Source organism: Eleginops maclovinus, chromosome 7 (assembly GCF_036324505.1).
Source record: "Eleginops maclovinus isolate JMC-PN-2008 ecotype Puerto Natales chromosome 7, JC_Emac_rtc_rv5, whole genome shotgun sequence".
Lineage (NCBI taxonomy): Eukaryota > Metazoa > Chordata > Actinopteri > Perciformes > Eleginopidae > Eleginops > Eleginops maclovinus.
This window is the reverse complement of record NC_086355.1, coordinates 24953622-24969242: the sequence shown is the minus strand read 5'-3', so window position 1 is coordinate 24969242 and position 15621 is coordinate 24953622. Positions and strand designations below refer to the sequence as shown.

Below are 15621 nucleotides of genomic sequence, written 5' to 3'. Positions count from 1 at the left end.
TCCCAGCCTGATGCAGGTCTACAATTTTGTCTCTGGTCTCCTTTGACAGCTCTTTGGTCTTGGCCATAGTGGAGTTTGGAGTATGACTGTTTGAGGTTGTGGACAGGTGTCTTTTATACTGTCAACGAGTTCAAAAAGGTGCCATTAATACAGGTAACGAGTGGAGGACAGAGGAGCCTCTTAAAGAAGAAGTTACAGGTCTGTGAGAGCCAGAACTCTTGCTTGTTTGTAGGTGACCAAATACTTATTTTACCGAGGAATTGACCAATTAATTCATTAAAAATCCTACAATGTGATTTCCTGGATTTTTTTTCTCATTCTGTCTCTCATAGTTGAAGTGTACCTATGATAAAAATTACAGGCCTCTCTCATCTTTTTAAATGGGAGAACTTGCACAATTGGTGGCCGACTAAATACTTTTTTGCCCCACTGTATATATATATATATACTATAACATATATGCTGTATCTGCTGTGCATATGACAAATAAAACCTTTGAACCTGGTATTTTATGCCTACCCTCTCCAGCTGTCGTCTATGTGATTAGTGCTATGTTTATATATCCCAGTGTTTCCTGTCTCTTCATCCCTGGATTATTCCGTGTTTCCTCTGTGGATTTGCTGCCTGTGTTTCTCATACTATCCTGCTTTGTTTTTTGTTTTATGTTTGCTGCCTTTGTTCCTTTTCATAACCTTGGCCTGCTCCCTTAGTTTCATTTCACCCGTGTTTGTACCAGCTTCACTTTTTAGCTTGCCTTTCGTTATTTACCTGCCTCCCTTTTAGTTCTGCATTAACTAGCTTCCATTTACATGATAGTGCTACTACCTTCATTGGTAACTCTGGGCTCGGTTTTTTGTTAGATCAATTCGTAATCTTGTTTACTCTTGCTGGCTTCTCCAAACCTACCTAAGCTTTAATTAACATTGTAAGTTAAAGTTAGTCAACTTTTACTCTTGGTTTTATAATAAACAAGAACAGTGGCCTAGTTTTTGAAAGTTGTGTGTTTGTGCAACTCATCCAACCTCCTTCAACGCCTCCACTCAGATATCTCTCACTTACCACTATGCAAACTGACTTTCCGCCTTTGCTCCTGTCATATTTTCAATTGCCACTAGAGGGCCGCTGCTGTCGGAGTTTTCCGCCCGGGCCAATGACTAACCTGAACAACAGCACTAAACCAGCACTGGTCACAAATTGTTCAGAGCCAAAATATCGACTCTCTGCTGGACCAATGGCGCTGATAGCAGAATTGTTAGTAGTAGTGTTGCGTTATGTTTTTTTTTTAAAGTAAAGATTGCTCTGCTAGTGTGATAAAGGCGTTTGAACCATTGTGAATGGTGAACCTCACCTCTCAAAGCTTTGATTCATTCTTTGATCCCCACCGTCATAGCTGACAGGGCACGTTTTGTGTAAAGGAGGTAACACAAACGCAACCTAATGAAGAAATTGCACTAAGGACACAGGAACACACAGAGAAATGTTGACAAGTTTATTGGGAAAGATTTATTGCACATTACTACAGTGGAGTCCAGAAGACTGTATAATGAAGCAGGATTAGCGGTTAGCGAGGTAGCTTGCGGGTTAACTATGAGGGGCCGTACTGGCCGTAATTCATACTGGTCCTCTCACACACATACATTCTCCTTTTACATACGTATATTTTGCACACAGCATGGAGGATCACACAGCCTCTGTCATTCAAGTGTGTGTGTATGTGTGTGTGTGTGTGTGTGTGTGTGTGTGTGTGTGTGTGTGTGTGTGTGTGTGTGTGTGTGTGTGTGTGTGTGTGTGTGCGTGCGTGCGTGTGTGTGTGGGTGGCACGAGCGCATTTTGTGTGAGTGAGCGAGCGAATGAGAGAGACAGCGCACCAGTTACGGGGAATGTTGTCGTTAGCATCTGGAGCTAGCTGCGCTAACGGATATGAGGAGCTGTTTCTAGAACAAGGTGGAGGAGAGTCCTCTCCTGTCAGACTGCGAGACTCAGATAACCTCAGCTCAGTGAGGTAAAGGACTCTGAGTGTTTGGATAGTTAACTTTAGTCTAAGTTATTGCAGTGGGTCTCAAATGGTTTGGTCATCATCTATGTAGACAAGCATTTTCAAGGCACACCTTTATCTATAATATAGTTGTAAAAAGATGTACTAAAGGTCAGTAAAAATAGAAAAAATGAAAAGCTTAAAGGAGGAGTGATAGTAAAATATGCATAAACAAAAAGAAAGAATGCTAACTAGGTAAGATAAGATAAAGATATGTACGACGGAGTATTAGGGCCACATATGAAGAAAAAAAATATTTTTGCCGTGACGAGATTAAAGTCGACACGGCGACTTTAAAGTCGACACGGCGACTTTAAAGTCAACATGTCGACATTAAACTCGAAATGTCGAGAATAAAGTTGAAATGTCATGTCGAGTTTAATCTCGACGTGTCGAGATAAAACTCGAAATGTCGAGAATATAGTTGAAATTAGTTGGGAGACATAGCAACCGCTCCCACAGGTCCTGCACTGAATCCGAAATGGCTTGTGTAGATCATTTGGTCAAATTATACTTCCGAATTGGATTTAACAATAAAGAGATCCTCGCTGTTTTAGCGAACCTCGACACGTCGAGATTAAAGTCGACATGACATTTCAACTTTATTCTCGACATTTCGAGTTTAATGTCGACATGTTACGACGGAGTATTAGGGCCACATATGAAGAAAAAAAATATTTTTGCCGTGACGAGATTAAAGTCGACACGGCGACTTTAAAGTCAACATGTCGACATTAAACTCGAAATGTCGAGAATAAAGTTGAAATATTATGTCGAGTTTAATCTCGACATGTCGAGAATAATCTCGACTTTATGTCAATTGACACTGAAAACTATTCAGAGAGAAAGCAACCGCTCCACAGGTGCAGTTTGAGTCACGCATGGTTCTTACACTTATCACCACACTGTGGTTCTGCGCTAAAACAGCGAGGATCTCTTTATTGTTAAATCCAATTCGGAAGTATAATTTGACCAAATGATCTACACAAGCCATTTCGGATTCAGTGCAGGACCTGTGGGAGCGGTTGCTATGTCTCCCAACTAATTTCAACTTTATTCTCGACATTTCGAGATTAAAGTCGCCGTGTCGACTTTAATCTCGTCACGGCAAAAATATTTTTTTTCTTCATATGTGGCCCTAATACTCCGTCGTAGATATGAGAGAGAAGGGAGAGAGGAGTTTATAAAATAAACAAGTTTAAATCATTTGTTATTGTTTGAGGTCATGTTGATTTTGATTAGTGAAATGTATACAGTTCTGTTTCATATGGGTGTCGACAGATGTTTCCTCTCTTCATTTCGCCCTCAAAGTGCACCGATTGATGCATTTAACTTCAACATTTAAAAAAAGTCTTCCTGGGGGAGCATGCCCCCGGACCCCCTAGAGGATGTCTGGTCCACACCCAAATAAAACAGGTTAACATGGATGGGATATTAGATACGTTTGCACACTCATTATATACACTACAGTTTTGTATTTGATATTTTTAACATGCATGTTGCAATGCTTTTCCAGTTCATTCCAAGGGATACCAAATGAGAGATTTCTCTCCTGAAATGCTGTATCGAGGTCTGCCTTGATGTCTAGTCATGACAGATGGAGGCAACAGGGCTAAACTATACTCAGACCTGGTTCTTTGTCTGATTTCATAAGCTGTCAGAAAAAAAGACCACATCCATGCAAGGACTCTAATGTATTGACTACCTCTCTTGAATCTTCAGCTAATCTTGAGATTGACAGAAATCCAGATAAGGTTTCAATGTGGTCACGAAGGTATCCATACATCCTCTCATGAACAAAGGAATCTGTAGCTTCTCTTTTGTATTGTTCATGAGACAAAATACATGCAAGTGTCAAGTATATACATGTAAAAGTGACAATGTATGTATGTGAGAATATGATATATGTTTATACACGTGAGAATAAAAATAAATATATTTAAAAGTTAGAACTGATTTATGAGAGAAGAGATTACTTATATATGTGGAGTTGTACATGTATGTGTTGAAAAGTAAATTGTATATATATGTGAGTGAAAATAATGTATGTAAAAGGAGAATGTATGTGTGTGAGAGGGCCAGAATGAATTACGGCCTGTACGGCCCGTCATAGTTAACTCTGGGTTTTCGGTCCTACGACGCTGCTTCACTTCTTACTGGGGTAGATCTCCATGGTAACTCATGCTGAACACCTAACCTGCCCCGGAGCAGGTTATGTTCCAGATAAGAGATCAACTCGGAGAAAGCACCGCCTGCTGAGCAATCAGAGCTCAGTGTGGGGACTTTAAAGCTATCAAGTCATGTTACAGGATGAAGGTAATATAGTTTAAACTGCCGTATGCAGATAAAAATCACCAACTGTGTAAAGGTGTCAATTAATACAATATCACTGCCGACCTTCAGATCAATTTGACCATTAACACATTTGTGTTTAGCAACCTTACTTAAATATCTGCCATAACATAAGTAACCGGAGCAAAGTTACTCAGAGCATTGCGTAGAGTCCACGGCACTGTGGGGCAGAATCCGCCGTGTCGCACTTATCATTATCACATCATCAATCAGATCATATCATCAAAAAGTAATGAGTCATGTATGTTTAAGGTTTAACCTTATTATTTGTCTAACATGATAGTGATTTACTTTTCATTCATGAAGTATGACGCTTCGCTTTCAGTACACTTCTCCAGGTTTGTGATTGGTCAAATTTTGATTGGAAAAACCCTGGGTTGACTGACCGACTTGATAACCAGCGTACAGGGAGATAGCGTTTGTTAGGGTTAGTTAAGCCAGATAACTCAAAGATACCCAGGGTCTGATGGACTGGCTTCGTCTTACAGGCTTCTGTTCATTTGCTCAGTAGCCAAAAGCTAGCCCAGCATACTTGCTAACTGCTTGTTAGCAAAGCCAGTCTAACTTTGAACTTCCAAATAAATACTTGTGCACTGCTGTATCTGCTGTACAAATAACCTAGAGAGCGGTTTGTACATACATTTAATTAGTTTGGTCCAGTTTGCTCTTGGATACAGTTCTTGTTGTTGTTGTTTTTGTTGCAGTCTGTTTTGCTGCAGAAGCACAAACTGCTGAGGCGTCCTGTCAGAGGTAACCACAGTCAGTGAGAAACACTGCCCTCTGGGGTTGGAGTAAGAAGGACTCTTTGCTCTGGCCTTCTCATCCTCTGCTGTTAGTGTTTCCCACAGCTGGGGACACTAACAGGAGACGTGTTGGTTCCCAAGTCAACATGTTAATTTTTATCAAACAAAAACTGTTGAATGTATTTGGGGGTGGGCAAAAAAATGTAGTGTTCCAAATCGTTCTTTTAAAATTGTGTTTTAAAAGTAAATGTTGTCTTTTAAAAGGGAAAGTGAGACAAACATGGCAGGATAGCTTTTTCTTAAGTGGTGTGGTTAATGCAAGGCCGTCCAGAGGAATTACCTGCTCTGCAACAGATCTCGACAAAGGGTGGAGAAGTTGTGCTTTTATTTTTTGAACGCATCAGTATAGTATAGTATAGTATAACATATGTTGGATGAATACCTGAGTCGCTGATATCCCAGCAGAATGATGCTGTGTGTTTTGTATTTGCAAAAAGGGCTGTTTTTTTTTTTTCTGAGAGAAAACACTGCTCTGGTCTGCGTTTGTTTTTCTTCTAAATGTCACTGCACTACGTTCACTACAAAATGCCATTTAGAATATTTGTTCAAGCTACTTTTTATGTTTTCCCCCACTAGTGTTTCTATTACAGATTCTCAATATTTGTTTTTAAAAGGTCCAGAGCGGAGCTGTTGACAGTTGAAGGACACCTCACATGTGTGAAAAGCAAAATTAAATGTCAGGTTGTGATATTTAAATGTAAAAGGTGCACACGGCAGATATTCAAAACAGTAGTAAAAAAAATAGCAGGATTTTTTACATCCTGTGTATCACTGTACATTTTACATTTACATAAATGTATAAGCAATTCTTCCCACACTTAATGTAAATAGTATCCTACCTTTTAAAGTGTTAGCTGTAATCTGGCACTTCACTGTGTGTATTTGTCAGACAGTCTGCACATATGGTTTTTTCACGGTTATCTTGTACAGCCACGGAAAAAATTAAGACACCACTTCAGCATTATCATCTTTTAAGAAATGAAAAAAATTTGGAGTGGTCTCTTAATTGTTTTTACTTTTTAGTACTGACTTATTTATTTTTTTCTGAGATGTTTATTTTTTATATTATTTTTCAAAGTAGATGCAATGTCTTTGAGGTAACATGCTGCAAAGCTAAAAAAATCCCAATTCAGGATCAATAAAGTATATATTATCTTATCTAATCTTATCTAAACCTGGTGTGCCACTGCTACACAGCAGCATCACACAGGCTGTCTTTTACTCTCCCCATCTCAAACACCCCCCCCCCCCCCTTCATGTGTCACCCGTTTCTGGCAACCTTATCAGAGAGCCATCTCCGGGCTGTCACTAAAGAAGGGTATCTGCTGAATGATGTTGACGTCTTTTTGAAGGAGCACAAGAAGAGCAGTCAAGTAACAATATAATTTTGTCTTTCCTTCCGGGCAAGGCTTTTTTTTTCCACAATGAAGAGGCGAATCAGAATCAGGAGTGAACGCTGAGGCAAGCAGATCAACCAGGCAGACTCCACTCTGCACCATTGATCTTCTGCTGAGGGGTTTGGAGAGGCACTACAGTATTTAGCATATCGCTGTGGGGTTATTGTAATATTGTTATTCTAACGCTGCAGCTGATTAGCATGCAGAGACACTGAGGTTATTGGAGCATCATCTCAATGAATCCTAAAACAAAAGGCTTTGTGAGTGGATATCCCCTGGTCATTTCATCAAACACACAGGGGACATTAGTGGAAGATCTGACATGGTTGAGTATACAATTGGCAGCGCAGAATAAAATGTGAAGTCATACTTGAATGCACTTATTTACAGGTCATTACAAATAACTACTTTGTGAAATGATACTACGAATAACTACTTTGTGAAATGATACACTTTAAAAGCTATCTATCTTTCCAGCTCTCTTTAGTTATTTAATGAAGTGCCCAATCAAGTAAACATGCTGATGAAGATGCTTTAAATACAGCACTAAATGGACAACAAAAAGTTATTAATTTTTATATACAGCTCCGGAAAAAATGAAAATACCTCTCCACATGTTTCTTAAATCTCAATCTCTACATGTATGGCAACCATTCCAGTGTCTGTTCAATTCCAACACAGAGAAATGTTATCAATAGTTTATAGAATACAATACCCAAAAATAGTAATAATCATTTAACTCAAAGACATAAACAATGAAACCGGAGAAACTGATAATGCTGCAGTGGTCTCTTTATTTTTTCGGGAGCTGTATGGGAGTATGATAGATGATATGTTGCATCTCAAGGTATAAAGATTTAAACAGGGCTTCTTTAGCCTAGCTTAACCTAAAGAATGCCATGCTGCCCAATGCGGGAGACAGAAACACCACAGCACTGAATGGAACTGAACTCCCTGATACAAAACATACCAGAAAAGGACAATGACTAAAGACAAAAACAGAACTCGATAGAATCTGAACTGTTAGGGGTATTAAGCTAAACACAACAACTGTACTAATAAAGTGAGTACAGACAATCAAAACAGACGGGAAAACACAAAAAGACAGGAAACCAACCCACTCTCTTCAGTCTGCATAGAAATAACACAACTTTACACTTTGGAAATGAGTGCAATGGATTTGCAGGGCTCGTGCTCTGGTCCGCCATTGTGTATGATACACCAGTAATTCCCATGGACTTCTGTGGAGGACAGATTTGTTAAAATACCACGTTTGACCTTGAAGGAGGTCAGCAGCTACCCTCAGTTTGCAGAGTATTGTCCGTCAGAGAACAGGACTTCTGAAGCATTGCCATGTGTGTCAGTTGTCATACAGTTAGTTCCAAAGTGTAGCACTCTGCTAATCTGCTAACCCTTCACTTTTTCTTTCCTTAAAAAAAAAATGAAACTCAAAAAAAGGGTATTATTTCTCCTATTCTCCCAGAGTAACTGCCCTGGGAGAATAGGAGAAATAAAGTTATCTGGTGTGATAAAATCCACAAAAATGTTTTCTTAGTTCGTTTTTTGGTATCATATTTTTGAACCAAATGAAAAAAATGTTGTATCATGGTTCTTATATATCTGGAACTCTGACATTCTCCTCTCCATTTATATGCATATGTGCGTTGACCTTTGGACACAGGCCTACAGGCAAAATGCCAAGCAATTTCATGTTGTGTTCTCTTCATAAAAAGGAAATGGCTATATAGTACCACTCTACAGTATATACCACTCGTATGCCACATGACGACACTTGTATTTGCCAGTATTATCCATATTAAACATGCCATCGACAACACAAGCCTGTAATTAAAGGTAGTACCGACTGAACACACATCTAAGATAATCTTATTCATTCATAAAAGTCATCATTAGTTTTTATTTAGAAGAACATCTTTCTGATCTCTTCAGACAAATAGACATATGAAGATGTAGTTACTGCATGTTCTGGCATATGTAAGGTTTTTGGGCCACATTCAAGGTAGCATAGTGCAGCTGAGTAAAATACCTCACTGTTAGCTTTGATGTCCTTCAAACAACTGAGCACAGAAAGCATTGTTCCCAAGTCTTCTAAAGAGGGACGTCAAGCTTTGTTATTGCTTTAACTGTCCAATTAACACAGCGTATAGCACTCTGAGTAAGGAGAGGGAAACTGGGAAAAGGAGGAACTGACTGAACTAAAGCTGGTAAAGAGAATCTAGTCCATAAAAACAGTTTCTCTCAGGACGTTTTGCATTTTGTGCCTTTGAATTATTATGAGAACATCATGCCGAAAATAGCAATCCGATGGCCAAACCTTCATTAGTTTTCTAAGCCTTTCAGTTCGTTATTAATTGGAAAAGAACCCATTTCTATTCTTGATAACACTGAATAGTTTTTCTTCTGATTGATCTTAGGTCTACCAGCACTCTTTCTGTGCATCGTACCTGATCTACAACCTGTACACAAGGTGAGTGTTAGGGAATATTTTACTTAGGTGTTTAACCTTTCACCTAGTTCATAATTTTCTTCTTCCTCTATCTCTATTCCCATGGCATAGTTCTTTGGCCTTCAGGTTGCTGTAATCTCCCTTAAGGCGGGGCAGCTTGGGCTTTTTGTTGTTAACGATAACGTACCAGCTCATGCTGACCTAAGATAGGTTTTATTGTTTTGGGACAGCTGGGCGCCAGTTTATCTGGCACCAGGTGCTCTTGCACGCTTATTCTATTGACCTAGATGACAGTTTTAGTTAGACGTAGTGTCCGCTCTTATTTAGTCTGGCGCTTGAAGAATGTTGATTACCCACTGGGAACTAGTTAAAACCTCATCCTACAGCTAGAATTCTTCCGAATTGGAGATTGGCTCTGTCACCTCATGGCTGCAGCACGTCTTGTCAATTCTTTGGCCGTTAACTTCAGAATAAACCTTCAGTGTTTGCCATCAATGTTCCAGCTCTCCCCGTGTCTCTCTGAGTTTTGTCTCCATTGCTTCAGAAGTTTCCATCACAGTGAGCAAACCAAGAATTAAACACAAGTTGCATAATGAAATATCTTTCTCTTAACGATATTACGGTGACTGACTGAAAACTCGTACAATGGTCAAAAATACTTCCATTAGGAGAAACGCACTGCAGCTTCAGAAACCATGTGCTAAAACTCATGCAAATGCAGAAACATCTGCACCAACTTGAGAAAAAATGCTCAGCATTTATATAAAAAGCGCTGCATAAACAAATGCCAGGGGAAACCTACAAGATGCATACAGCTTGGACCGGGACCCAGGGATTTTAGAGTTGGCCAACTGTATCTGTTCTTGGAAACTCGCTTAAAATATACATTTTACTGGCTTATTTTAACAATGTGATCACATGGTTCCTTCTGATATCATGACCAAGCTTACTTAGTCATTTCAAATACACTTACAAACACTGACAGTTATAACGACACCAAGCGCTCCGCTCCTAGTTGTGTGCGTCACTTTTAGTGTCTCCTGGTTTCTGTTGTGTTTTGAGCTGCTTGCAGCTTTTTTTGTATCATTTCTGTTTACAAAGTTTGGTTTATGCAGGTTTTTCTAAACACTGCTCAAGTTTCCTCGAGTTGGTGAAGAGGTTTCTTCATTTGCATGTTTTTGGCAGATTTGTGTTAAAGGTTCCACAACTAGATCAGTGAGAAGATGGTTTGAAATCTCTTTTGGTTGAATGCAAATTGAGGAGAAAATGTTGAAGACATTCTTACAAAATCACTGATGACATTTTGTAAAATTAAGTTCAAGTAACAGGACTGTCATATTTCTGAAATAAATAGAATTAGGATTATAATATTCTACAGCTCAACATTATGTAATAGTTCAAAATGTACATTTGCAGTGATATTATTTGTGATTTTGAAAACATTTAAATGCATGTTGGTCCGCTGGTCTGATCCTCAGTGTGTTTTTATGTCCCCTGCTTCAGAGAGGTGCGGGAGCTGAATCCTCCGGAGGTGTCAGACTCCGTCCTGCAGTTCGCCTCATGGGGAGTTCAGGGTCAGCAGCTGGTGAGTGGTTTACAGCCAATAAAGGCAACACGGTCTAAAACCATTGAAGTATCCGGATTCATTTGCCAATCGACAGAGTGGTGCAAATATGAATTAGGTTTGTAGGCAAGTTTATGATACTTACACTATTCCTTCAGCACGATAATTACCCCCACTTTTTAAAATAGGCGGTGCTTAAATGCAATTGACAGCAGTAAATAGCTACAAAATGCTATAAACAAACTACATAACGTTTGCATGACTTCACGTCACCACCACTAAGCTAAAGGCTAATGTTCGACAAGTGTTTTAGTCCCCTTGAGTCACTTTTAAGGCATGCAATGTCAGGGTTGTAAATCAAGGGGAGACAGGTAGGGGTCCAAACAAAAAGCAAGCTTTATTCAAAAGCTGTTGACAAAAACACGAAGCAAGGGGAATACAGGACAACAAAAACACGAAGCAAGGGGAATACAGGACAACAAAAACACTTAGCTTGACACATGAAGGGCGACAGGAACAGGCAGGTATATTGGACAAGATCAGGTGAGAAATGACGACGACCGAAAAAGAGACAAAAGGGAAACGGATTAAATACATAAGGGTAATCACAAGACAAGAGACAGCTGGAAGGGGGAGGAGAAACACAGGGGCAACAGGTGAACACAATGACACAATCAGGCACAGGAGGGAAACGCAGACAGGAAGTGAAGCTTAACATGACACAAGAGGGGAAAACATTTCAACATAAAACACACAACACGGACATGACATTAAAAAGCCTTGGAAATTCCCCAGTAGGGTATTAACTGATGTTTTTTCAGCTTGTGTTAACCACATACCTTATTTCAGGTATCTAAATAGAAATACCTTCAAGGAAAGGATACATTTTAGATGAGGGAAAATGCCAAAATGCTTACTCCTTTTGGGACTTTTTGTGGCTTATTCCTTCCCGGAGCAAAATATACTCTATATATCTATATGTTTTATTGAAACAATTTCCCCTCAATTACCCAATTAGTTTAGTAAACAACAATATAATAACTTATAAGAAAGTTTAACTCATTATTTTCACCAAAGAAATCCAAATTGCAAAATCATGTCCTCAAAAGCAGTATCCTGCACGGTTAATCTGGACCATGATTTTACTTGTCTCCTTGCGTTTTTCCACAGGTTAGGTAAAACATGGATAATTTTAATACAAGATGTCACACAGCCATGAAATCCCACCTCTGCACACCAGAGAGCACGCATCATTTATACAGTCTTTATGTGTGAAAATGCTCAAATTACCCGGGACAAATGCTCCTTATAAGATGTGAACTTATATAGCTGTCATTTCTTCTGTGCGGATAATGTTTAAAGTTAATTAGGGATATTTGCCCCCATTATAACTGTGAATTTGTGTTTTGGTTCGTCAAGGTAAAACTTGAGAACACAATTTGCTAATTTACAATATACAGTGGGGCAAAAAAGTATTTAGTCAGCCACCAATTGTGCAAGTTCTCCCATTTAAAAAGATGAGAGAGGCCTGTAATTGTTATCATAGGTATACCTCAACTATGAGAGACAGAATGAGAAAAAAAAATCCAGAAAATCACATTGTAGGATTTTTAAAGAATTTATTTTCAAATGATTGTGGAAAATAAGTATTTGGTCAATAACAAAAGTTCATCTCAATACTTTGTTATATACCCTTTGTTGGCAATGACAGAGGTCAAACGTTTTCTGTAAGTCTTCACAAGGTTTTCACACACTGTTGCTGGTATTTTGGCCCATTCCTCCATGCAGATCTCCTCTAAAGCAGTGATGTTTTGGGGCTGTCGCTGGGCAACACGGACTTTCAACTCCCTCCAAAGATTTTCTATGGGGTTGAGATCTGGAGACTGGCTAGGCCACTCCAGGACCTTGAAATGCTTCTTACGAAGCCACTCCTTCGTTGCCCTGGCGGTGTGTTTGGGATCATTGTCATGTTGAAAGACCCAGCCACGCTTCATCTTCAGTGCCCTTGCTGATGGAAGGAGGTTTTCACTCAAAATCTCACGATACATGGCCCCATTCATTCTTTCCTTTACACGGATCAGTCGTCCTGGTCCCTTTGCAGAAAAACAGCCCCAAAGCATGATGTTTCCACCCCCATGCTTCACAGTAGGTATGGTGTTCTTTGGATGCAACTCTGCATTCTTTCTCCTCCAAACACGACGAGTTGAGTTTTTACCAAAAACTTCTATTTTGGTTTCATCTGACCATATGACATTCTCCCAATCCTCTTCTGGATCATCCAAATGCCCTCTTCAAAAAAGAGGCATCCAGCAAACTTCAGACGGGCCTGGACATGTACTGGCTTAAGCAGGGGGACACGTCTGGAAGTGCAGGATTTAAGTCCCTGGCGGCGTAGTGTGTTACTGATGGTAGCCTCTGTTACTTTGGTCCCAGCTCTCTGCAGGTCATTGACTAGGCCCCCCCGTGTGGTTCTGGGATTTTTGCTCACCGTTCTTGTGATCATTTTGACCCCACGGGGTGAGATCTTGCGTGGAGCCCCAGATCGAGGGAGATTAGCAGTGGTCTTGTATGTCTTCCATTTTATAATAATTGCTCCCACAGTTGATTTCTTCACACCAAGCTGCTTACCTATTGCAGATTCAGTTTTCCCAGCCTGGTGCAGGTCTACAATTTTGTCTCTGGTCTCCTTTGACAGCTCTTTGGTCTTGGCCATAGTGGAGTTTGGAGTATGACTGTTTGAGGTTGGGGACAGGTGTCTTTTATACTGATAACGAGTTCAAAAAGGTGCCATTAATACAGGTAACGAGTGGAGGACAGAGGAGCCTCTTAAAGAAGAAGTTACAGGTCTGTGAGAGCCAGAAATCTTGCTTGTTTGTAGGTGACCAAATACTTATTTTACCGAGGAATTTACCAATTAATTCATTAAAAATCCTACAATGTGATTTCCTGGATTTTTTTTTCTCATTCTGTCTCTCATAGTTGAGGTATACCTGTGATAAAAATTACAGGCCTCTCTCATCTTTTTAAATGGGAGAACTTGCACAATTGGTGGCTGACTAAATACTTTTTTGCCCCACTGTACATATAAACCAGAAAAAAAGAGGATTGTTCTTTAAAGGTTTCAGCATCTTTAATGTACACAGATCAGCCATAACATTATGACCACCTGCCTAATATTCAGAGGTCCCCCTTTTGCAGCAAAAACACTGGACTCCACTAGACCTCTGAAGGTGTGCTGTAGTTTCTTACACCAGGACGTTAGCAGCAGATCCTTAAGACCTGTAAGTGACGAGAAGGGGCCTCCATGGATCGGAATTGTTCATCCAGCACATCCCACAGATGCTCGATGGATTGAGATCTGGGGAATTTGAAGGTCAAGTCAACACCTTGAACTTGTTGTTCCTCAAACCATTCCTGACCCATCTCTGCAGTGTGGCAGCATTATCCTGCTGAGAGAGGCCACTGCCATCAGAGAACACCATCTCCATGAAGGGGGACCATGGACCCCCTGACCGGTCTGCGGCCATACTCAACAAGCTGTGATGCTCTGTGTGTTCGGAGAGCTTTCTAACAGAACCAGCAATAACTGTTTCAGCAGTTTGAGTTACAGCAGTTCCTCTGTTGGATCGGAGCAGACGGGCCAGCCTTCCCTCCACATGCATCAATGATCCTTGGACTGCCCATGACCCTGTCGCTGACCCTGTTTTTCTTCCTTGGACCATTTTTGGTACATACTGACCACAGCAGACCGGGAACCCCCCCACAGGAGCCTCAGTTTTGGGGATGCTCACTGTTCTTCACCTCAGCTGTCAGGGGTCATAATATTTTGGCTGATCGGTGTATGATTGCTGCTCTATTTTTTCTTTTTGTATCAAAAGTTTTTGATTGTTGGTCGGACGAACAAGCTTCTTGTCATCTCGGGTTAAACATAGAAGATAAAAAGCTGCACTGAATTGACAACAACAGGTTAGTTGAAAACAGCATTATTAAGTTGAAATAAAAAACATTAGGTTCAACTTAATATTATTGCTTTCAACTCACTTAATACAGTTATGTGAAATTTGGTGACACAATACATTTAATTAAAGTCAACGTTTCAGTTTTTTCAGTGTGTTTTAAACCCTTGCTGCATTCTGAAAGGTGAGGATTCGATCTTTGTGATGAAGTGAGAGGCAGTTCATTGCATTCATGGGGTCCTCTGCTCTGAGGTAAAGGCTCATCAAATGCTGTTTTTGACTCAAGAGGAAACACAAACATTTTAAACTGAACCATTATTCAGAAGCAGCAGTACTACTTATCACGCTGCTGTTGAAGACATCTTGTGGGGGGCTGCAGATCTCTGTTTGAGTAATGCCTCCACCGTGCAGAGTATTACGGACCGAATAATCAGTCCATTATTTTCTCCAGCGCAGCCAAGGAGAGTAATCAACCATTTTGGAGCACATTTATCTCGTTTCCTCAGTATTTGTACCCGTCCTCAGAGAAAGCTGCTCTTAGGGAAGCACTGCAGCAGTGTGTCACATCCTGAATGACAAATAATCTTCCATTACTCACAGGCTCTCTCTGCGCTTCTGTCCGAGATGAGACGCTCGGTGAATGTGATTTTATCGATAAGCGTGTTCTCTCACCAGGTTCACACAGAGCAGCTCTACAGTGTTTGTAGCTTCAACACTATTGCAACAAAGCTGGAGAAAAGGCAAATATTGTATAATTCTGTTTAACATCTCTATATGGGTTCTGAACTAAACCCCAAACCCAGTTGAAATATGAATGTATATCATGCTAATGCACAGATGGCAGAAATTCACACATCCTTCACAGATATTCGGTTTAAAAATACTCTGCTGGAAGTTGACATGCTGTCTAAACTTAAATCAAGTTAAAGTAAAGAAGTACAGCCTTTGACATGTACCTAAGTGAAAAGTAGCCATAACTACCAACTGTTTTATAGAACATCTCCCTCATATACGTAGGCCATTGGTGATCAGGAATGTCTCCTTTCT

At 40.1% G+C, this 15621-nt stretch overlaps 2 protein-coding genes across 4 annotated transcripts in view; one reads left to right on the top strand and one right to left on the bottom strand.

The window, feature by feature from the left end:
• LOC134867715 (inactive dipeptidyl peptidase 10-like) overlaps positions 1-15621 on the bottom strand; it is a 679335-nt gene that overhangs the window by 305407 nt on the left and 358307 nt on the right. The gene's annotated exons all lie outside the window — the stretch shown is intronic.
• The window catches only part of LOC134867426 (inactive dipeptidyl peptidase 10-like), a 237865-nt gene that overhangs the window by 191746 nt on the left and 30498 nt on the right, over positions 1-15621 (top strand). For both annotated transcript variants that reach the window (XM_063887980.1, XM_063887979.1), the window contains exons 6-7: positions 9023-9075; positions 10558-10639. In XM_063887980.1, coding sequence (XP_063744050.1) covers positions 9023-9075; positions 10558-10639 — 135 coding nt within the window. The remainder of the gene's footprint in view (positions 1-9022; positions 9076-10557; positions 10640-15621) is intronic.